The sequence below is a fragment of the Dromiciops gliroides genome, chromosome 4 (genome assembly GCF_019393635.1).
Source record: "Dromiciops gliroides isolate mDroGli1 chromosome 4, mDroGli1.pri, whole genome shotgun sequence".
In the NCBI taxonomy this organism is placed as follows: Eukaryota; Metazoa; Chordata; class Mammalia; order Microbiotheria; family Microbiotheriidae; genus Dromiciops; species Dromiciops gliroides.
The window spans coordinates 189139351-189163313 of record NC_057864.1 but is presented as its reverse complement, the minus strand read 5'-3'; the positions used below and the strand labels follow the sequence as shown (position 1 = coordinate 189163313).

Sequence of the window (23963 nt, the reverse complement as noted above, 5' to 3'; positions counted from 1 at the left end):
AGGATGAGATGCTCCTCAGAGGCAGACAGGATGGCTGTTTGAAAGCCTTGAATTCAGTGTTAAAGCTGTGTGGCCCATGGGGTTTGTCACGAGGCTGGTGGATGTTCAGGAAACTGGAAGAGAAACAAGGGAGGGGAAGGCAGGGGACATTATGAGCGTCTTGGGCAATCCAGAGTGAACCTTGACCCTACTGCCAGAAGAACGGAGGGTGCCACCTCAGGGGACAGATGAGACACATAGAGCAGGAGACAGTGGCAGAAATTGCTGCTTTGGGGGTGCCTCCCTCATCCCCTTCCCATGGGGGGAATCCTGAAGCCTGGAGATGGAATGTGGCTAGAGCGTGCCTGCCAACTGCTTCCTGTCTGGTTAATAGAGAGTTTGGAATTGGAAGAATGGATACAATGGGCCTGATCCAGGGAGCCCAGGGATAGATGCCACTTTCCTCTGGCCCAGAAAGAATCAGGATGGGTTGAGCCAACCTAGAGCACTGTCATTAGGCAAAGTGGTTGAGAGGCAATTAGGGGTAGGGCATAGAGGTCCTAGGGTCAGTAAGACCTGAGTTTGAATCCTGCCTCTTAGCTAATTGTGTGAACCCTGGACAAGTCAATGAACCCATTTCAGTTTCCTTATCTCATAGAATGGAATTAACATTGCACAGTGTTGTGAGACTCAAATGAGATAATGTGTAAAATGTTTTTAAAAGCATAAAAACATTTAATAAATATTGAATTACCATTGTCTGTGTTATGGGGAAATATATGGGGGTTTGGGATAGGGGTTCTTAGGAATTCCTCTTTAAAGAATTACACCCTCTTACACACAAATCCAATTAGAATAAAACAATAGTTTATTTAGGGGCTAGGGAAAGGAAACCAAGAGAGAAATCCTTGGACTTCTTCTCCTAGGGAGAAGGCATGGCACTGAGGCATGGCTCTCTGAGATACCTATCTCATCAAGCAGGAGACAGGCAGATACTTTTATAGAGGACTGATGGGGGTGATCATCTGACTGTGGAAAGTTCCCTTATTGGGGGAGAATCATCCCCACTGGTGGTGGCTGGGAGAAGTTGGGTGAGGGGCAGCTCTGGATCTCTCAAGCCATCTCTGCCACACTTAATCTTATCTCCTGAGGGGTAGGGAAGACTGGAATGAAGGGTGGTGGTCCTGGAGCTAGCTCAGTCCCGACCCTGGTGCTATTTATCTCTTTAGGTGTGTCTGTCCTTTGGTTTAGTTTCTCAAGGAGAAGATTCTTTCATGTGCCCCAGAGAACTTTTAGGGTACGCTAGGCCCATAACAGTCTTCTTCTTCTTCTTCTTCTTCTTCTTCTTCTTCTTCTTCTTCTTCTTCTTCTTCTTCTTCTTCTTCTTCTTCTTCTTCTTCTCTTTCTCCTTCTTCTCCCCCTCCTCCTCCTCCTCCTCCTTCTTCTTTTGAAATTTAGGGTCACCTAATCTAGGGAGTGGGCCGGTAAGTGGTGCACTGGATAAAATGTTGGACCTGAAGTCAGGAAGACTCATCTTCCTGAGTTAAAATCTGACTTCAGAAATTTACTAGCCATATGACCCTGGACAAGTCACTTAACTCTGTTTGCCTCAGTTTCCTTATCTGTAAAATGAACTGGAGAAGTAAATGGTAAACCACTCCAGTAGCTTTGCCAAGAAAACCCCAAATTGGGCCACAGAGTGTAAGACATGACTGAAATAATTCAACAACAACAAATCTAGGGAGTATGATATGCGGGAGGAGGGGTCTTATTTCTGAGTCTGTATATTATTTTTTGCCTTATAAGGAAGCCCCAGAGAATGAACTCTTGTGATCTAGAGCTGGTGGAGAAAGTGGAAAAAGGCAAAGAGGGGCTATGTGCCGGGGCTGAGTACCTTAGCAGAAAGGAGACAGGAAGAAATGAGGACTTCAGTGAGGCAGCTCCCACAACCAAGAGAGCCAAATCCGCTGAGGAGTCAAATGAGTCCAAGAAGGTGCCTTGAGATGGGATTTGGTGGCCAAGAAGTTAAAGAGAAAAGAAGGAAGCTGATAGCCCAGGAATCAAAGGCAGGTTGTCTGTACTGGCTCTGGCAGAGAGCCTGGGACCCCCAGGAAGTTGCCTGGAGGGAGGGGAAGTTAAGGCCCAGGACTGAATCCTTTACTGAGAACAATCTCCCAAGTGATATCTGGTAGATTAGGGTAGGACCCCTTTTGTCCTTGACACACAGTGCATAAAGACACCTTTCCATCTCCTCCCACATTTCTGAACACTAGAACTCAAAGCCCAGGGATAGGGCCCTGTTATATATCGTAAGAGTACAGGCTTGTACGGAGGACCCTGCACAAGCATCTCTCTCTCCCCCATCAGACTTGGAGCTTTACAAGTTCCAAGATCCTGTCTCCTCGTTGTAAATGCATCTTTGGTTCCCAGAACAAGGCTGTTGTCCACGAGAGGCTTCCAGGGCAGAGCAGGGGAAGGATAGATATTAGTTTTCTAGTTTGATTCTAGGGCCCATACCATATAGTCACACACTCTCTCTCTCTTGTAGCATTTTTTTCCTCACTATCCCCCACCCTCTCCAGACAGAGGTTCTTAACCTGGGATCTACAGATCCATGGACTCAAGGAGTCCATGAACTTGGGTGGGGGAAAACATTAGATTTTCTTTCTCACTAACCTCTAACTAAAACTGAGCCTTTCCTTCAATTGTGGATTTTAAAAGACTCAGAAGAGTCCATAGGCTTCACCAGACCAGGGTCCCTGACACCAAAACGGTTAAGAACCCTTGGACTAAAGAATCTTGGAAAATAGCAACTTTCCAAGAGTAGATCCAACCGGGCAGGAGTCAAACCCAAGAGAAGAAAGAATTCCAGAAATGAGGAAGTCTATTGCTTGAAGATTCCAGATTCCCCCCCTATCATAAACATTAGGATCTCCAGTCATTCCAGGTACCAGAAAAAGAAATAAGAAAAAAAAAAAAACAGGGGCAGCTGGGTGGCACAGTGGATAAAGCACTGGCCCTGGATTCAGGAAGACCTGAGTTCAAATCTAACCTTAGACATTTAATTGATACTTACTACCTGTGTGACCCTGGGTAAGTCACTTAACCCTCATTGCCTGCTACAAAAAACGACAAAACACACCAAACAAACAAACAAAAAGAAATAAGAAGTCAGAGATGGTGAGGTGGGTGAGGTAAGGTGAGGGATCACTAGAAAAAGGATGGAGACCATAGTCACCTGCAGATGGGTGAATTTATTTTCTCTCTTTCTCTAGTCCCTTCTGGCCCCTACCACTTCCCACACCCTGGCTCCAGCCCAAGCCCCAGCATGGCCCCTTGTTGTAAGTGATTCATCTCAACAGCCGCTGGATTCCTCAGATGGGTTGTGGCCATTCCCTGGAGGGGAGGAGAAAGAAAATAGTGAGGCCAGGAGTGGGGAACAGGGAGAAACTGAGCCAGTTTCCCTCATCCCATATCATAGAAGCATGGAGTCACCTAGTCACAAAATCACAATGTCTTAGAATTGGAAGAGAACCCAGAGGTTATCTATCCCAACTACAATATCCTCATTGGACTCAAGTAATCATTCAGATTCAGCTTGTTGTCATGGAAGCCTAAGATTTGAAGAGTGAGTCTCCTCAGGAAGTTTAGGAGAGCATGTAACCAACCCTGTGCACTACCCTAGAAACATTAGAGCCTCCGGGGAACTTTGAAGAGGGAGTAGGATGGACTCTGCCTTATCTTTTTTCCGGGTTTGAGTGGGGGGGAGGAGTGGAGGAGGAAACAACATGGATAATGGCATTTATAGTAATAAGAACCCTTATTGATCACCTTAATCCAAAGCCTTCATTTTTTGTGGATTGGGAAACTGAAGCTCAGTGATTCAACAACATATCTGAGAGTCACAGCCTTTCCTCCGCCATCTTGGCTCCGCCCCCTCTACTCTATTTTCTCTCAATGACATATCCAAGGTCACATAGGGAGTGACTAAAGGGCAAGAGAAAGGGCCTGGCTTTGCAGTTATGGTGATTGAAGTTCCACTTCAAAGATGTGATTCATGAAAGTTCTGAAATCCTGGAGTGGGCCACCCTCTAACTGTGCAAGATGTGATTTTTTTTTCCCCTTTGTGGAGATCAGGATTTGAACACTGGTCCTGTCTCCCAATCCAGCCTTTTCTAAAAATATACACTATCTGAGTGGGGGTAGGATCTTAGAAAAATAGTTATAGGCAGATGCCAAGCACTTTGGCTTCCCTGGCTGGCAATTTGGGAAATCTGTATCTGCCCCACTGGGTACAGGTCCCCTGCCTCCAGACCACTTGGAGGAGAGGTTGGTACCCATGGTGTGCCCATCTAGTTTGACTCACCTGGTTAGGTCAGAGGTCCCCTTTCAGTGCTGGTCCAGGATAAGGGGCACCTGAGCAATGTCAGAGCAGGGAGGCAGCCGCTCACCCGTGCGCACATTGAACATGGGCAGGGTGGAGAGAGGCCGAGGCACTGATCGGTTTGCTGCCATCTGCCGCAGTTCCTCCGTATTGCCGTGAATGGTGCTGTGGTGAACCATCTGGATGCTGTTGGGGGATGGAGAAGAAACAGGGGAATCAGCACACAAGGGTCTGATGTGGGGATATATGCAAGTTATATGGAGCAGGTCGCTTGTCTCCCTCCCGTGCCACAAAGCGCATGTTTGGTGGCAGACAAAAAGCCCGTATACCCAACAAAACTAGGAGGGAAGCAGGACAGGGCAAACATGTACAGTGAGGAGAATATGGCAGAATACTTGGGGGGGGGTGTCATGTCAAATTACAGCCACGTACAGACCCAGAATACACCCCACCTTAGAAACTTCACACCTCAGCCCCTCCCTTTTTTCCAGCATTCATGTCTGCCAGTGCCCTACGAGGTCAGGTGCCAGGTGACAAAGGAGGCATTGGGAGAGAACAAATCTGGGCCACTTTGTGTAATCACTGGAGAATGTTTTGCCAGTACCTTTCTGTCCATTGCCCTGCCTCTACCCAGTTACCTAGGAAGTTCTCTGAGGTTTGAAGAAACCTCTCACTGAAGTTGGGGCACCAAGCCCAGGGTTTCAGAACTCTCATGCTCGATTGAAGTCCTATCTCCAGCTCCCTGCCTGCCAATTCAGCACTTTTTTCTCATCCTATTCTATTCTCAGAGATGGAGAGCAGCAGGCCTTCTATCAGACATGCGGTGCCTCTGGATGTTTATATGACCTTGGACTCTTTCATTTGTTTCTTTATATAAATATTCAAAGTATGGGGAGGGTCCTTCAAGATCATCTACTCCAACCCACCCTCCCCATTTTACAAAAGACAAAACTGAGTCTCAGGGAAATGACTTGGCCAAGGTCAAACAGGTAGAGCAGGGATTCAAGCCCAGTCCTTTGATTCCAAATTAAGTGCTCTTTCCACTAAACTCCATTCTTACAATTCCTTTTCTGTCTCTGGATGTCATTTCAACCCTCTCCTTCCCCCCAAACCCCAAACTTAGTCACTGTTCAGTCACGGTTACTGTAATAAGGAAAGAGCAGTGAATTAAGTTATGTCAGAAGGTGCCTCTGTCACTTATTGGATGCCCAGTGCCCACCTCACCAGGGTGTCTTTTTGTTGTTGTTGTTTTGTTTTTTTGTTTTTTAGTGAGGCAATTGAGGTTAAGTGACTTGCCCAGGGTCACACAGCCAGTAAGTACTAAGTGTCTGAGGCCGGATTTGAACTCAGGTACTCCTGACTCCATGGCCTGTGCTCTATCCACTGCGCCACCTAGCTGCCCACCTCACCAGGGTGTCTTAACCATCCCATGACAATTGGTATGTCCATGGTAACCATGGAGTGCTCAATCCTTACTCCATTAACTTGATCTCCTTCCTCCTTGCTCCTGCTTCCTCCCCTCCCCAATCTACCTCCCAGTCTTATCTCATCTCCCAGAATTCCCTGTCTCTGACTTGGCCTCTATATTCAAACCTATGTTCATATCTCTTTCTCCTATCAGTCCCCCCCCTCCCACTCCCCCCTCCCCAACAGTCTAAGAAACCTGCCTGACTTCTCCCACCTCAATCTGCCCCCTCCATCCCTCTAGCCTTAGCATTGATGAGTCTGTCCAAGAGTCTTCCCTTGGCTCTTAATTTCTTTCCCCTCATCCCAACTTTCCTCTTACTGTTAAGGACACCCCCATCCTCCTAGTCACCCATGTTCCTAACCTTGGTGTCATTCTCTAGTCTTCACATTCTCTCTATATATCCAATCTTGTCATTTCTACATTCACAACATCTCATGTATAACCACTTATATAGCAACCATGCTCTTATATGCTCTGTAACAAGCCCTCATCACTTCTCCCTTGAACTGTTATAATATTTCCTCCTAATTGGCCTCCCTGTGTTAATCCATCAGCTGTCAAGTGATTTACCTAAAATACAGGTCTGCCTATGTCACCTGTGGGACTCATAAACTCCCACGGCCCCCTGTTACCTCTAGAATAAAAAATGGATTTTCTGTGTGGCATTAAAAGCCTTTCACAACCTGACCAGGTTTCTCCATTTTTGTTGTTCAGTTGTTTTAGTTGCTGTTCTTCGTGACCCTGTTTGGGTTTTTTTGGGAAAAGATATGGGAGTGGTTTGCTATTTCCTTTCTCTAGCTCATTTTACAGATGAGAAAATGGAGACAAACAAGGTTAAGTGACTTGCCCAGGGTCACACAGCTACTATGTGAAGTCACATTTGAATTCTGAAAGATGAGTCTTCCAATTCCAAGCCTAGTGCCGACCTTTCCTATGCTCTGTTATCCAGCGACTCTGACCTACATCCTGCTCCTCCCATATAATATTCCACATCTCAACTCCATGCCTGGAACTGGTTGTTCCTTAGGTTGGAACACTCTCTCCTCACTTCTTGCCTCCTATGGTCCCTGACTTTTTTAAAGACTCAGCTCAAATCTTACCTTCTGTGTGTATTTCCTGTCCTCCAGAGCTGCTAATGCCTTCCCACTGAGATTTTGTATGTACTGACTTGTTTGTATGTTATGTCCCCCATCAGAATATCAGCCCCTTGAGGGCAGGGACCGTGCATGTTTTTGCCTTTCTTTGTACCCTTAGTGCTTAACATGATGCCTAACTAACAGTGAGTAATAAATGCTTATTGAATGAGGCTGCCCTGGCTGTGTGTCCTATTTCCCTCATTTCACTGGAAGCTCTTGAGGACAGGGACTGTATCACCTTCCTCTGGGTCTTGCTTCTAGTGTCCAGCACGAGTCTCTGACCAAGAAAGGTTCAGTACAAGGTAGCATCTACTAGCTTCTAATTTTAACTAATTATTCTTGTTAACTAGGTCCTAAACTTGGTTGTTTCTACCCAGTGAAGAGTGCTGTCAGCCTCCTCTAAATTTAGGTGCCCTGAGATGAAGCACCAGTCACCTTGCCCTAGTTACAGCTCTAAAGGGAAGTTCTAGTATTCCACATGGGGTAAACTAGGCCTCCAACATGAGTAAATCCAGCTCATTTAAAACTCCAAGTCACATTTGGGGAAAGGATTATGCATAGTGACAAACAGGTGCAGTCCCAGGAGCCTGGAAAAATGACAGTCTGTTAGATTTTAGGCTCTTTGAGGCAGGAGCTGTTGGTTTTTCATCTTGGTATTCCCTTTCCCCTTCCCACCCAGTGTGTAGCACAAGGCTTGGTTGGTATACAATAGGCACTTAATGTTTGTTGAATTCAATCAAGCTATCATTTGATGGATTTACAAAGCCTCAGATTTGATCAGCATGGAATCTCCTTTTCCACAAGCCTTAGAGAACAGAAGATGTTGGAATGCGAATAAGCCTTGGAAAAGAAAGTTCTGTCTGTAGCAGGGGAAGGGTTAGAATGACCTCAGAGAGTCTGGAATTCATCAGGAAAAGTTGTGCAAACCTCAAATTTACATTTCTAGAAAAGGAGGAGGGGGTGAGAAGGGAGAAGATGGGACTGTATAAAAAATTTGGGAGGACAATCAGGTAGGATGGGGAAAGATAAGACCAGGAAGATGCCTCCTCTCCAAAGCAGAGATTTAAGAAGAAAGGGAGGGGGGCAGCTAGGTGGCACAGTGGATAGAGCACCCGCCCTGGAGTCAGGAGTACCTGAGTTCAAATCCGGCCTCAGACACTTAATACTTACTAGCTGTGTGACCCTGGGCAAGTCACTTAACCCCAATTGCCTCACTAAAAAGAAGAAGAAGAAGAAGAAGAAAGGGAGGATCTCGAGGCAGCAAAGTTTAGGCTTTCCTGGAGTCAAGAAAACCTGAGTTCAAATCCTTTCTTCCTTCCCAGTTACTTCCTGGCTGTGAGACCCTGGGTAACTTGCTTGTCCTCTATGAGTCTCAGTTTCTTCATCTATGAAATGAGGATATAATATTGCCACCTAATCCCAGGGTGGTTGTGAGAATCAAATGAGATTGTCTTAGCAAAGCATTAAAGTATTATGTATGAGTGCTAGCTTCTGTTAGGGTTAGCCAGCAACACACAGATATGTGGAAATAATCCAAGTGCGAGTTTTCTACGACTTGAGCCAGAGGCCCTGTTGCCCTTTTCCAGCTTCCTCACATGTGCTTCATCACTCCACGTGACCATGTCAACACAAATGTTATGACATGTATATATTCTATCATGCACACATGGAAAGCTGGGTTCCAAAGTGTATTTAAGCCACACACACCTAAAGCATGAGATGCTACCATGCAGAAACACGGGTACAGGCTACCTAATGACACATGTGCCTGCATCTACCAGCATGTAGATGTGCTACATGCCAACACTCATTCCATCATGGGGACTCATCAGGCATGTCACGAAAAGCGCATGCCTAGACATAAACTCGCCAACGTGCCCACTACCTACACATGTCCTCTATCATGCATTGCTAGATAGATACAGGCCCCTCAGGGCAGGGATGCTTTGGCTCTCTCAGTGTTCAATCTTTGCCCCTACCTCACCCAGGCCCCTTCTGTTCTCTGTGCCCCCCAGGGCAGAGAACAATGGCCCAACTGTGACCCCCTCGACAGGGTTCTGATGTTGTCATAATGCCCACCTTGGGTCACCATAGAGATTGCCTTGTGCCCCTCTCCCCGATCCCACCAGTTTGCAGGGCCAAGCGAGGGGCACACAACCTCAGTCCGTCCTCCCACCAGCGGAAGCCACTAGTCAGAGCTGAAAGGGAAGGGGCTGCAGGAGTCAGAGACAAGCCTCACCCAGTCAGCCTATCGACAGCCCCGACTACACAGGATTAGCCCTTCTGAGAGTCTTTCCCTCCCACCAACCTGGAAGTCCTAATGCCTAATTCTCCGGCCCAGGCCGGGGAGGAGGAAGGAGAGGGGAACCCTCCACATCAGCCCCCCTCTCCTCCTACAGCCCCGATCTCTGCCGATTCCCCAGGGGGGGAGGTGCCTGATGGCACAGAGCCATCAGGGGAGAACAAATCTGACCGCCCGAGCAATCGCCGGAGACCAAGCCTGTCAGAGGTGATCTTGTGGGCAGTTGCAGGTTCCAAGACACGCCGGGGAGTCTCGCTGGCCACTCTGAAGAAGGCCGTTAGCAACACAGGCTTCAACATGGTCCGCAATGCCCAGCGCTTCAAGCGGGTGCTAAAGGGGCTGGTGGCCAAGGGGGTGCTGAAGCAGGTGACGGGCACCGGGGTCTCGGGCTCCTTCCGAATGGGCAAGAAGACCCTGAAGTGCAAGAAGGCAGGGCAGCAGCAGAGGCAGAAGCCCCAGAAGAAGCAGCCGCCCCCCGAGCAGCAGCCGAAGGCCAAGGGGCGCCAGAAAAAAGGGTCCCGCAAGCCAGCCCGCCGCTCCCGGAAATAGTGAAGGAGGCCAGGCCGGCGAGATGAGGGGACTCAGGCCAGCCGCAGGCACGGCGTGAATAAAAGGGAACTGTTATTTCACACCAGCCTCTGGAGGCTTTTTTGGGATCCCATGTTCTCATTTCTTTTCTTCTTTTTTTTTTCTTTTGGTTGCGGGGCAATGAGGGTTAAGTGACTTGCCCAGGGTCACACAGCTAGGAAGTGTCAAGTGTCTGAAGCCACATTTGAACTCAGGTCCCCCTGAATCCAAGGCCGCTGCTTTATTCACTGTGCCACCCAGCAGCCCCTGCATTGTTCTCATGAGGGAGGGGAGGAGAGGGTCTGCTGGCATGGTGGGAGCCTCAGGTTGGTAAGGGAGCAAGGCAAACATAGGTAAGGGAGGGGAAAATGATGAAAGGACTCCTAAGCTAAATCAAGGCTCTATTGGGATCCAGGCATTGGCAGGAGAGAAAGAAGGGAGGGGGGTGAAGGAGCTGTCCTCCCTTTCATTCCTGAACAGGAGATCTATGTTTGCTACTATGGACCAATCAGGATGGAATCAGCTGGACCAGTTCTCTGTTGCTAGGTTCCCCTGACCCCACCACACCTAAGGCACCAACCTCAGCAGGGAAGAGAACTTAACCTCTGTCATGCAGAGCCGGAACAAAAGGTTTTTGGGCCCTCAACATGGACAACCCTCTCAGATGGTGCCCATTTTCCCAAGAGAAGGAGTCGTCTCCCCTAAGCCCCTCTTCTCCCGGTTATACTCACTCAGAAGTAGCAAGGTTTCTCTTCAACCTGTAGGAAGGAGAGTTAGAGACAGCATCAAATGAGGAAAGCCAAGCCCACCTTCTCAGCCTCTGCTTCTAGCCAGAGCCAACTGCGGTGAGCAGCATACACTCGACCCTAGGGCTGATTTTCTCAAAGGGGGCCAAAGAGGGACAGACAATGTTAGAGCCAGCTGGTTTCTTAAAGAGACAATACTGAGAATGGATACGGGCCGTTGGGTGGTGGAGGGCACCATCACTTATTTACAAGTCCTGGGCAGGATTCAGCTACCTAGGAAACACAGAAGGTCCTGGAGGAAGATGTCACTAAGGGGTCAAATGGTCAGCAAAGACCAGGTCCTCCTTATAGACCTAGGAGAGCTCTGTGACTAGTTCCTGACCCATCTTGAACCCTCTGTTCAGGCTGCTGTGACCCCTGGCTCCTAACGCAGCCTGGACGGGCTCTAGCTGGAATCTTAGGGATCACAGGATCCTAGAATTTGAAGCTGGGAGACACCTTAGAGCTCTTCCAGTTCTACCCTCATTTAATAAAGCAACACTTTGGGGGCCCCCAGAGAAATGACTGTCACAGTCACCTGAATACAAGAAATGGAGACAGAATTCCCTGACTCCAAATCCAGTGAGGGGACTGGGAAGAGGGAGAGGGAAAGGGATAGAGGCTCTGTCACATTCTGCCCCCCAACTCACACGCCCTCTCTCCGGCAGCACATGATGTAAGCCAAGATCAGGGTGAGAAGCAGGGCGACCAGCAGGGGCACTAGGAGGGTGATCAGGAAGTCGGGCAGGAAGTCTCGGTCAGGTGCCTCCGTTGGGGGGCAGAAGTCTGGGTCATGCTCCAAAATGCCATCGCCCCAGGTGGGAGCTGGCCCAGGTAGTGCAGGTACGGACTTATCCACCTAGTTTAAAAACAAACAACAAGGGACAGCTAGGTGGCGCAGTGGATAGAGACCCACCCCGGATTCAGGAGTACCTGAGTTCAAATCTGACCTCAGACACTTGACACTTACTAGCTGTGTGACCCCTGGGCAAGTCACTTAACCCCCATTGCTCTGCAAAAGAACAAAAACCAAAAAAACAAAACAACCAAAAACCAAAACCCAAAACAAACAACAAAACAATCCAAGGTGAAGTGAGAGACCGGGTAGTAGTTTAGGGACCAGGGGAGGGAAGGGAAAGGTTGCTTTATCATCCTCACATAGTTGAAGACCTCTGTGGCCTGAACTCTGACCAGGACCTTCCTGCGCCCTCTGAGGGCAATGGGGAATGTCCATTAACCACAGGTGGAGTCACATCTGGGAACCCACCTCCCAACACCCAGCTTCCCTAATTCCCTTTGCTTTTGGGCCCATTGGAAAAAGCCCTGGATTGGGAGTCGAGGCCTAGAGTTCAAATCCCAGCTTGGCTAATTTCTATCTGTGTGACCTTGGGTATGTCATTTAACATTTCTGGATCTCAGTTTCCTCCTCTACAAAATGAGGATGATGGACTAGATAACCTCGAAGGTTTATGTTTGATGATTCTCCAGGGCTCCTTGCACATCTGTCTGCTGGGCAGCTGAGGCCCCCTTCTGTACAAAGGGAGAATTGCAGGATGTGTGTTTGTATTTAGACTAACACCTTAAAATTCTCTCGTATTAAGGTTACTCTAAGACTATAAATTACAGATAAGCAGCTGATCTGCGTTGGCAGGGGGTGTGGCTTATAAGGTTATACCAAAATGGTAATCAATCAATTGATCAATCATTATCCCCTTCTTCTTAGTGTGTTATAATTAGCAAAGTACTTTCACATTATTAGATCCTTCCCATAACCCTGTGAGGCAGGCAGGGTTGATTGTCCCCATTTTATAGATAAGGAAACTGAGACTCTAAGAGGTAAAATGACTAAGGTCATTCACTTTTTTTTTTTTTTTTTTTTTTTTTTTTTTTTTTTTTTTTTTAGGCAATGGGGGTTAAGTGACTTGCCCACGGTCACACAGCTAGTAAGTATCAAGCGTCCAAGGCCGGATTTGAACTCAGGTCCTCCTGAATCCAGGGCCGGTGATTTAACCACTGTGCCATCTAGCTGCCCCCAAGGTCATTCACTTTTATATTTAAGTAGCACATAACCTAAGTCTTCTGACTCCTGGTCTTGTGTATGTATGTGTGTGTGTGTGTGTGTGTGTGTGTGATGCGGAGAAGGCTGGGTGCCCATTGGGGACATCACATTTCTCACCAGGGACACATTGCACCAGTCGACTCTGAAGTGGGGTACGAAGCTGTCATAGCAGGACAGAAGTGGTGGCTGGCCCTGGATACAGCGGTCACGGCTGGCAGGGGACCCTACCACCTTCAAGCAGGTGGAGAAGGGTCTGGAAGAACCCACTTGGATGTAAACCCTGGGCCAGAAGAGATCACACCTGAACTGCAAGAACAGCTCTGGCCACCAAGAAGTGCTGTAGGCTTGAGGAGGGCAGGGAGACTCAGCATGGGGTGATCAGGGAGAGGAAAAGACAGTGAGAATATGCAGAATGAGACATACATGTTTGGTTGCCTTCAATGTGGGAATTTGTTTTCCTTGAATAATATTTGTTACAAGGATTTTTTTTCTTTTTTCTTTATTTTAGGGGGAGGGAGGAAGGAGGTGAGAGGAAGAGAAAAAAGTTTATTAATTGGATTATTTTTTTTTCTAAGGGTGAAAAACATACATGCAAATAAAATGCTCTAATGGTGGGGGGGGGAGGGCGCAAAGACCATAAAACTGATGGAAGTCCATGAGAGATGTATGTGGAAGGGGCTGGAGAGTGGGGACAACCCAGTGAATTAGGAGAATTAGAAGCTTATTCCTCCCTCCCTCTCTTTCATTCAAAGAAATGGCAGCAGTGGGGGGGCGGCTAGGTGGCGCAGTGGATAAAGCACCAGCCCTGGATTCAGGAGTTCCTGAGTTCAAAACCGGCCTCAGACACTTGACATTTACTAGCTGTGTGACCTTGGGCAAGTCACTTAAGCCCCATTGCCCTGCCAAAAAACAAAAAAAACAAAAACAAAGAAATGGCAGCTGGGATGGGGAGACTATTAGAAGAATTTTCCCCGGACTTCATTGATGGACATTTTGGAAGTGCAAAAGGCAACATGGTGTGATGGATAGAATGCTGGATCTGGGTTCGAGAAGACCCAAAAGGTCTGTTCCTGACATTTACCAGTTGTGTGTGGTCATCTCTCTAGACTGAGTGAGAGGAATGGCCACACCGAAATCTTACATCCTTGACATTTTTAAGCATCGAAAAGACCAGGCAACTGGGAGGTGACATGAGGATCCCCCACCAAGCCTACCCCTCCTTGCGGCCTTCAATGGGAAGAGGGACACGGCCCCCACGGTCCAGAGCAGAGGTGATGTTGAGTAACTGTAGTTCTCCAGGCACCCAGAGTCCACCCAGAGCAGTCAAAAAGCGTTGGCTGATGGGTGAGGGCAACACCTCTTCCACATCATGGCTTTGCACCAGGAATTCAGCCTCATATGGAAGTGAGGGGCCTGTAAAGAGGGGAAGTGCCTTGGGCAGGATCCATATAACCCCCCATAACCTCCTTCCTTTTCAGACATCCCCAACTCCAACTTCCCAGTCTCTGATTCCCCAATTCCTCTTATTCTTCCATCTTTCCCTCTTCCAACTTCAAATCCTAATCCCATAGCCTAGTGCCATTGTGAAGTCCCTTTAAAGCTCCACCTTTTCATCACAGAATCCCCCCATGGCACCCCAAATTCCCATACAATTTCAATGCTTTGTGTTCCTCTTCAGTCCCTTTCCTAATACCCAGCTCCCAGCTTCCCGAATCCAGAATCCACTCCATATCATATAATAATAACAATAACAATAATAATAATAATAATAATCTCACATTTTCTCAAATTCCCCATTCCTGGTTCTTGCCAGAGCCCCTCAGCCCCCTCTACACAAACTAACTTCTTTTTCTTTTCTAGGAGAGATCTCAGAATATCTGGAGTAGGAAGGGGGTCAGCGTTACCTTCAGGCTCCCCTACCAGCAGCACTAGTCTCTGTCGGGTTGTTTCAAAGCTCTCTCTGTTGTAGGCTATGACCTGTGGGAGGGGATGGGGTGAAGTGAGTGGATGAGGGATGCCAAGTCTAAGGGGAGGGAGTAGTAGAACCAGAAGCCTTGCCAAGGGGAGGAGAGTAATGAAAGGAGAAGAGGAGGGGGTAGGGGTGGGTGACATCTGTGCAGCTGGATATTGACTAATTGCCATGCAAATTATATGTAAATAACATGTAAATAAAGATGCAAGATGCCTTCCACCTCTGGGGAGCCATTGAATGTCAGAGCTGGAATATACTCTTCCGATCATCTGAGCCCAACCCCTTCATTTTTCAGAGGTGGAAGGGTGATGGGGGTGGGTGGATATAAGGGTTCAGAGGCCTAGAGTCCCCATGGGGCCCTTTCTGATACCTCAATGACTTGTTGGCCTCGGTCTTCAAGTGTAGGGGTTCCATAGAGGAAACCAGGCTGACTGGGGCTGCGCTGGGTATAGCGGAGCCATCGAGGCAAATCTGGATGCCCCAGTAGGTTGGCATGAAAGGTGACAAGAATGTTGGGTCTAGGATCTGGGAAGAGGAGAGAAGTAAGCACAAGGGGACTTTAACATCTAGCTCTTCCACCTTCTGGGGGAAAAGGCATCCAACAACCCCCCTTCATGGGCACCAGAAGTTACCTATGTATTCAGCTACCAGGAGAGCTGAGTACCCCTTACCTCAGTCCTTCTACCCTGCTTGATCATAGAGGTCCCATGGGCATTCTAAGATCTCGGGGTGGGAGGGGCATGTAGGGAAGTAACCCTCCTCACCAGTATCTGGCAGATCCAGAAAGTGAGCAGGCTCCAACGTATGGATGAACACTCTGCCAACGAGAGGAAACAGCATCTGCTGGGCCACAATACCTCCAAACCTAGACAGGAGTCCTGTGGGGACACCAGTGCATACAGGTTCAAATCCAAGAGGCTCAACCTCCCATCAACAGAGTTTTACCAACCTCTAGGAATAGAATTCATGCCTGGAGGTCAGGTTGGAGTTGAGGGGTACAGATAAGCCAGAGAGTTGATGGGAAAGAGGAACTACTCTTCTCCTTTTCCTCTTCCTGGAGTGTCCCAATATCTACCCTTATGCCTAAGATGCCCTAAGATGGGTCCTTCCCATGTTTCAGCAGAGCTGGGAGACATTGCCATTTCAAACTACAGAGCGGCTCCTGCCTCTGAGGAGGTGCATGAGTATGGCACATTTGAGGAATGGAGTATACTGGGGGCAGGTGCTAGAACAACTCTTTCCCCTGGCCCTCAATTTCTGTAATAAAAGAGGGAGTCTGAATAGTGTAATGATTGTAAATCATGACATGATTAATTAGCAATAATCAGTTATTCTTTGTTATGATTTCATTTGGGGGGGGTTCCCTGCTCCACCCTGATCTCATGATCCTGCTTGAGGCAACTAGGTGTGGCAGTCGGCACTATTTACTGTGCCCACAAGCTCCTATCCAATAATGTCTTTCATAAGGATAAAGTTTGATAAGAGTGAGTACTGGGGGTATGGCTGGGGAAGGGAAGAAATCCTGCTAAGGGGGCAGCTAGGTGGTGCAGTGGATAGAGCACCGGCCCTGGAGTCAGGAGGCCCTGAGTTCAAATTTGGCCTCAGACATTTAACACTTACCAGCTGTGTGACCCTAGGCAAGTCACTTAACCCTAATTGCCTCACCAAACAAACAAACGACAACAACAAAAAATAAAATAAAATAAAAAAGAAATCCTGTTAACAGGAATTACAGTGAAGTGAGTAAAGTGTGGATCCAGAACTGACCACAGAGTGGAAAGATGTGGCATTGTGCTCTGATGGCTTGGAGGATAGACAGAGGCAAGCAGAAAGGAGGTGGGGCTAGACAGGACTGCCCAGGAAAAGGTTATCTTCACCTATAGCCCCTTAGAGGCAGCAGACAGGAGTTATGTTGGGGGGCCTGGATGCTGACTTCTCCTGGGGATAGGGATTCTTAAGGCTGAGTTAAAAAAAACCCAGCCTTGAGCTCCTTGGTGTCTCTAGATACAGGTCCCCTCCCCCCCCCCTGCCAAATTTAGCCAGGGCTGGGCTACAGGCTCTGAAGCAGGCTAGGAAGCTATGCACACCCCCAACAAGGCCAGTCCATTAAAGGGAATGGGACAGAAGTTTTGAGCAAAACCTGAGAACTAAAACCCCACTTTCCTTAGGTGCCCTCAATCCAATAGCCCCTGGCCCTACAGCCACTAAATAAGTCCAGCCCTTCCATCCTGACCTCAGAGCTCACAGTCCAGTCCCCAGAGTCTCAACTCTGACAGCCCATACATAGCCTTCTATCCTTACCCTCCCTTAGTCTCAACCCCATCTTGCTCACACCCCACCAATCCCAACCCCTCAACCTGATTCTTTAACCCTTCATTCCCCCAGCCCCAGGTCTCCCCCACTTGCCTATAAGAAGGTAAGTCCAGACCAGCACCAGAGCTGCCGCCATCTCTGCCCCAAACTCAGCTGGGGCCCCTCTGACTGACACAGACAGGCGGGTGCTGGAGGGGGGAGGGCAGAGGAGAGGGTATTCAGGCCGAGAAGCTGGGTCCTAGTTGCAGTCCCAAATATTCTGCCGCTCACTGTATTCCACCCCAACCCTAAGTCAGTGACTGATTTGGAGGGGGAGAGGAAGAGAAAAGGTTGTGCTATGGAACAGAGATGTAATATGCCCCTTAGTGGATGTGGGAGGTACAGATTTGTCCATTTCTCTTCCTATGTCTGCTCAAACCAAGCACCCATGGGCAAAACCCTGTTTTGGGCGCTGGGAGAAATATTTTTTCTCTGGCCAGGATGGGGTAAGTGGCAGCCTGCCTAGTGGCAGCTTGCCTGGAGGCAGGGGAATGGATGAGGTCACTCCTTATTTCCTATGTCTATTGGCTGACTCTCCCCTGAGAGAAGACACCAGCTGGGTTCTTTATTTGATTGTTTAATTTGTATGTTTCTTTTCTTTTTCTTTCAGAAAGACTTTATTGATGCTTTTTAAAAAATCACCATAACTTTACAGTGACACCCCCTACCCCAATAAAACCCTTCCTTGTAACAAAGCATCATTGAGCAATACAAGTCAACACATTGACCATATCTGACAATGTATGCCTCATTCCATACCTACAGTCTACACCCTCTGAAAAGAGACAGGAGGGGTGCTTCAGCCAAAGTCTTCTGAAATTATGATTGTTCTCTGCAATGATCAGAGTTCTGAAGTCTTTCGATATTGTTTGTCTTTACAGTACTGTGGTCATTGTGGTCACCATGGTGATCACTCTTCTTCTAGGTCTGCTTATCTCATACTGCATAAGCTCACACAAAACTCTTCAAGTTATTCCGCATTCTTTTTTTTTTTTTTTTTTGGTGAGGCAATTGGGGTTAAGTGACTTGCCCAGGGTCACACAGCTAGTAAGTGTTAAGTGTCTGAGGCCAGATTTGAACTCAGGTCCTCCTGAATCCAGGGCTGGTTCTCTATCCACTGCGCCACCTAGCTGCCCCTATTCTGTATTCTTCATATTCATAGGTTTTTAAAATGTATAATATTCCATTATCTCCATATGCCAAAATTTATTCAATCATTCCTGGACTGATGGGCACTCTTTGTTCAGTTCTTTGTTACTAAAAGTGCTAAAAAAAATTATTTTTACATATATGGGACCTTTTCACACATACCTCTCTTTCTTTCTCTCTCTCTCCTCTCTCTCTCTCTCTCTCTCAAATCTTATCTATTGTAGACTTACTAGTCATTAACAAACACAAACATTTCAAAATACAAAGAGGAAAGAGAGAGTCAAGTCACAGGCCCTACCATGGAATGGTCTCCCTTTGGCCTGTTATTTGACTCATTACTATATCCATACTCATCATCCTGAGTTCTAAGGTAAACCAGAAGTGTGTTTAGATATTTACTTATTCATTTCTAAAATTTCAATATCTTTCTCATTAACTACTTAGTTCTGAGATCTTAGTCCATGGTTTTAGATGATTATTCATCTAATAAACTCAAGAAATCTCTTTTTCCCAATGAGCAGTTGCTCATTTCATTTTATCAAAATTCCTAATCTTCTTGGCTTAAATAAATGTGAAAATTATAATAGGAATAAAATAAATATGAAAAATATAAACATGGTTACACAATTTATTAGCAATGTAACAAACAATAACACAAAGTCATAAATACTTTTTTTATTTTTTTAGCAAGGCAATTGGGGTTAAGTGACTCGCCCCGGGTCACACAGCTAATAAGTGTTAAGTGTCTGAGGTCGGATTTGAACTCAGGTACTCCTGACTCCAGGGCTGGTGCTCTATCCACTGCACCACCTAGCTACCCCCATAAATACTTAAAGAATTATTTGCCCTGAGTTCAAATCTGGCCTCAGACACTTAATACTTACTAGCTGTGTGACCCTGAGCAAGTCACTTAACCCCAATTGCCTCACTAAAAAAAAAAAAACAAAACAAAAAAAAGAATTATTTGCAATGTTTTAACTATAAGAAAAGCTATAGCCAGACTCATCTTTTACCATTACTATTTTGATCTCTCCTCACATCTAGAACACAGTCCCACCATTCAACTCTCATGATTGCAGCTGTCTCTCAAATCTTGTTTCTTCACAAGAGAAGATATAGAACAGTTTCACCAGGAAAGAAGTTTTCTTAATTTTCTTTGATTTTTCTCAGTTTCCTTCAAATTCTCACTGTCAATAGTCTCTCCCAAATGACAGTTAAACTCAGTCTCTCTAGAGATGACAGTTAAAACTCAATCTCTACAAATACCAGTTAAAATTTAATCTCTTTACAAATAGCAGTTAACACTCTTTGCTTCCTCATAGATCAAAGTGAAAACTCGTGCCCTCACCACTGACTTCTCAAGAACTGGCAGTTAAACTGTCATTGTTCAACATTCCAAAGCTTCTCAAAAATATCATAACTCTATCTAAATTCTCTATAGGAAAAGATATTTAAATAGATGTTACACGTACTATGTAAAAAACTATGGACTTTTGTTTCCTATAGGTTAAGAAAAAAGGGTAGAAAGGAAAGGAGAAAGAGGGAAAGAAAGAAAGAAAAAAGGAAGGAAGGAAGGAAGGAAGGAAGGAAGGAAAGAAAGAAAGAAAGGAAAGGAAAGGAAAGGGAGGAATAAAGAAAAAGAAAGGAAGGAAGGAAGGCAGGATGAAGAAAAAGAAAGAGAGAAAGAAAGAAAAAGAAAGGAAAGAAAAGGGAAGAGAGAGGAAGGAAGGAAGGATGGAAGGAAGGATGGATGGATGGATGGAAGGATGGAAGGAAGGATGGATGGATGGATGGATGGATGGATGGAAGGAAGGAAGAAAGGTAGGATGGAAGGAAGGATGGAAGGAAGGAAGGAAGGAAAAAGAAGCCTTCAAGATTCAACTTTCATTTCAGGATGGCATCAAGTTAGTTTCTATGAAGGTGAGGGACAGGGTACCTTTTCCTAGGACATCTCTCTCAAAGGGGGTATCAGGAGTGAGGATGGAAGACGTGGTCCCTTCCAGGAATAAAGTAAAAAGGGATCTGGAAAGAAAAAGACAATGGTGGGATCCTTCAGGGAGGGCACAATAGTGCCTAGGCCAGAGGGGACATGATACCATCAAGAAAACTGCCAGGCTCTGCCCCTCACACCGGACTCCATGTGATTCCCTGCTGCCTCCAATGTTATTTTTAGAGTAACTCCTTCACATACTTAGTGTGCTTAAAGTGGCAATGCCAGCACCCCAATGCCACTCGAGTCCCATGAAGGCATGTTGCCTTTACTGACAGACCCATTGCCGCTACTTCCTCATCCATTACTTCAGAGAGAAAGGGTGCACTCTAAGATAGAACAGGGAGGCTCTCATGCCCTTGAGAGAGTTGTGCCCAGGCTCAATACCCTTATAGCCCCCACCCTCTAATCCAGAGTTCAGTTTGTGGATATATGTAAGATTATTTCCTCCCTCCATGCCCACTACACCAAGGTTGGGTGGGAATGACAATTCTCCCATATCATCCATCAGACAAGCACTAAAGAATGTGTGATTTTCAATGGTTTGGGAAATTCGTGATGTCTGTGTCTCAGTTTTACCTTATGATGATATTAGAGGGTGTCCCCTCCTACAAGAAAGGAATTTGTAGGAGAGACTTGTGAGGGTAGAGAAGGAGGATAAGTTTGGGCTAGCTCCTAGAAGCTATCTCTGTCTTATCTCCATGTCCTTTCCCCCATTCTGTCTCCGTATGTCCTTATCTCTGCCTCTCTCTTCTTTTGTACCCTTTATCTATGTCTCTGTCTCTGCAAGTTTTTCCATCTCAGTGCCTCTCTGTACCTCTTTGTCTGTATCGATCCTCTCATCTTCCTTCCTCTGTCATCTCTCCTTTGTGTCTCTTTGCATCAGTCTCCCCACCACTGTCTTTCTGTATCTGTCTCTTCACCTCTGTTTTTCCATTGCACTGTATTCACTTCTCCATCCCTGCACCAGCTCTTTATCGGGTTCCCCAGCTCCGTCTCTTTATAACTCTCTCCTCAACTGCATGTCTCCATCTTTGCAGCCTTTTGTATCTATCTACCAGTCTCTTTCTCTTCCCCTTACACGTTTAAATGACCTGCTGAGCTTGCGATGGTGTCTATCTGCCACCAGAGGGCACCTGTACATGTTCTCACTCGGGATCTACGCCTGCGCCAGAAGGGGTCAGGCAACCAGTGTCTCTAGAGAATGTTATCTGGCGAGCCTGAACATGGAGGCAGGGGAATGGATGCAATGACCTCTCCAGGCCTTTCAGCTGTATTCGGTGTCTCCTTACCTTCCTGCTCCCACTCTGTCTCTTATTTTTCAGTGACCTTCCCTCTACTCCAACCCACCCCCAAAGAAAAAGAAAACTATTTTGGGAAACCAGGGTCAGGCAGAGTGCCACCAGTTCTCTTTAGGAACCAGGGAAGCCGAATGTTTCCTGCCCGCCTCCCCCCTGTCCAGCTCAGCTTATGAACCTAAACCAGAGAATTTAATCAAATTTATTAAGCACCTACTATGTGCAGAGCACTGTGCTAAGCAATGAGCAGGGAACAAAACTGTGTAAGACGAGGTTGCTATTCTTGTGGAACTTCTGCTCTGCTCCTAAGGCTGCTGAAGCAGGCAACATAGAAAGATAACCATAATGATTAATCAGTGTGGCCCAGTGGATGGAGAGCTGATCTTGGTGCTAGGAAGACCTGAATTCAGGTCTTGCCTCGGATACGTTCTGACTGTCTGGGTATTGGAAACACAGACCCTCTTGGCTCTCTAGGCTAATTCATAGCAGAGAAGGTGCCCGTTTCCATTAGTGGAAGGAATTTCTTATACCAATGAAATCACAGGTCTAGTCCCTATTCTTTATACTAATAATAACTGACATTTATCTGGCATTTCCAAGTTTCAGAAGAATTAAGCCTTCATTTGAACTTCACCACAACCCTGGGGGGAGGGGGAAGAGGAGGGTGGGAGGTTTTATCAGCATTATTACCCCCATTTTACAGAGGAGGAAACTGAGGTTTAGAAAGGTTAAGCATCCTGACCTTGGTCACACACTTGGTGTCACAGGCAGGATTTGAACCTAGATCTTTCCCAACGCCAGATGCATCAAAGTTTCCCCTATAACGTGTTGCCTCTCCTTTCATGGAAATATAATCTAAGCTCCAGAATCATCCTTCTGTCAATGTGCACTGGAGGAACCCAGAAAAGTACCTATCTATGTGGGCTGGAATGATAATATTAATAATGACTGCCATGGTAGTTTTGTGACTTAGGCACTGGCTTCTCAAGCCACTGATTGTGGGGTTTGAGCCCCACGTGGAGTGTGAACCATTCTTTTGTAAGAATGAAAATATCTTCTTTTTAGAGGCAGTATGGTATTAGACTGAATCAGAGGTGTTAGTTTCAACATTTAATAGGTCTGTGGCCTTGGAGAAGTTTCTCTGAAACTTTTCATTTGTAAAATGGAGATTTATAATGTAATCTGTGGTTTAGTACTTCAAGCTCTGGTGTTACAATGAATGTAAGAATGCAATGAGGTACAATCTATGGACATCCCCTACCTCCCCCGCCCCCTCCAAATTGGCCCAATAATTTGCTTTTGGTTCATTTTGCCCTTGTCCAATTGACTCTGGAAATCTCAAAATACAGCTAGATTATAGATCCAACAGCAGACTCTTTTTTTTTTTTAAGATGGGTTTTTTGTTGGGGGGGGGTGAGGCAATTGGGGTTAAGTGACTTGCCCAGGGTCACACAGCCAGTAAGTGTTAAGTGTCTGAGGCCAGATTTGAACTCAGGTCCTCCTGACTCCAGGGCCAGTGCTCTATCCACTGCACCACCTAGCTGCCCCCAACAGCAGACTCTTGACAAGCATTCAGGGTAAAATGAGTATGATAGGTACAGGCCAGTCCTTGAAGCTTGCTTGGAGTCCCAAAACCCTTTTATCCTTATCTCTGGCAGAAACCTAGACATGAGCAATATTCTGAGATTTCCCAGAGGCAATTCTGAAATGAGTCAAAGAGTGACTAATGTGACAGAGATGCCTTAAGATTGGACTGAGTCTATAGAAGCCCAGAGCTTGTGGCACTAGGCCACAGGTCAAAGTAATATTTACTCTGCCTACCTTTCAGGGTTGCTGCCAAGAAAGTTATTTGGAATCTTTACTTCCACATTTCCAGTAATTCCACAGAACTCTATGAGATAGGTAAGTATAAGTCATCACTAAAGACTTCTTGGAGCAGGTTGGTTTTGAGTTGGACTTTTGAGGTGGGGAGGAAGGTGGAATTTCCCTTCTCTGCCCTTTCCAATTACAATGCTCAAGACTGAACATCATAACATCATAACAACCTTGTGAAGTAGTTAGTGCAAATATTCTAATCCCCATTTGACAGATGAGAAAACTGAGGTTTAGGTTAAGTGCTTTGCACATTCATACCACTAGTAGGTGCCAAAGACAGGACTAGAACACAGGTCTTCCAACTCCCAAGTCAAGGATCTTTATGCTATATCTATCATAAGTGATATATGAAAATATGCATTGACAGTTTGATATGGGATAAAAAAAGAGTGTGAGTTCTTAGAAAATGCCGGCTCAAGGAAGGATTGCTACATTTTATTTTTTTCCACAACCTCCCTCCGTATCTCTGGGGCTCCCACGCCTGACGAGTGCTGCCTGCGCCTTGCAAAATACATCTTTACAGTCCCTCCAAACCCGGCTAAATATAGACTTTCTTTTTAAGCAATAAGCAAAGGGAGATTTGGAGAAATCTCTTCTCATCTTTTACTGAACCCCCCCTCCCCCAAGAAGTCCCACTAATAATAATC

At 46.4% G+C, this 23963-nt stretch overlaps 1 protein-coding gene across 1 annotated transcript; it reads right to left on the bottom strand.

The window, feature by feature from the left end:
- Positions 1-3222: 3222 nt before the first annotated feature.
- SGCA (sarcoglycan alpha) lies at positions 3223-17212 on the bottom strand. Its single transcript, XM_044005045.1, has 10 exons — positions 17059-17212; positions 15417-15530; positions 15023-15177; positions 14585-14657; positions 13895-14093; positions 12798-12960; positions 11272-11480; positions 10568-10594; positions 4346-4549; positions 3223-3375 (listed from the first exon to the last, which is right to left on the bottom strand). Exons 1-9 carry the CDS (start codon positions 17099-17101, stop codon positions 4369-4371), a joined length of 1164 nt encoding a protein of 387 aa, XP_043860980.1. The 5' UTR covers positions 17102-17212; the 3' UTR covers positions 3223-3375; positions 4346-4368.
- Between the last annotated feature and the right edge of the window lie 6751 nt (positions 17213-23963).

Coding starts and splice junctions, on each gene's coding strand:
- SGCA (XM_044005045.1), bottom strand. CDS start 17,101: ATGGCGGCAGCTCTGGTGCTGGTCTGGACTTACCTTCTTATAG. Junction 14,658..15,022: donor GAGGCCAACAAGTCATTGAG/GTATCAGAAAGG, acceptor CCCCTCCCACAG/GTCATAGCCTACAACAGAGA. Junction 14,094..14,584: donor GCTGGTAGGGGAGCCTGAAG/GTAACGCTGACC, acceptor CCCTCTTTACAG/GCCCCTCACTTCCATATGAG.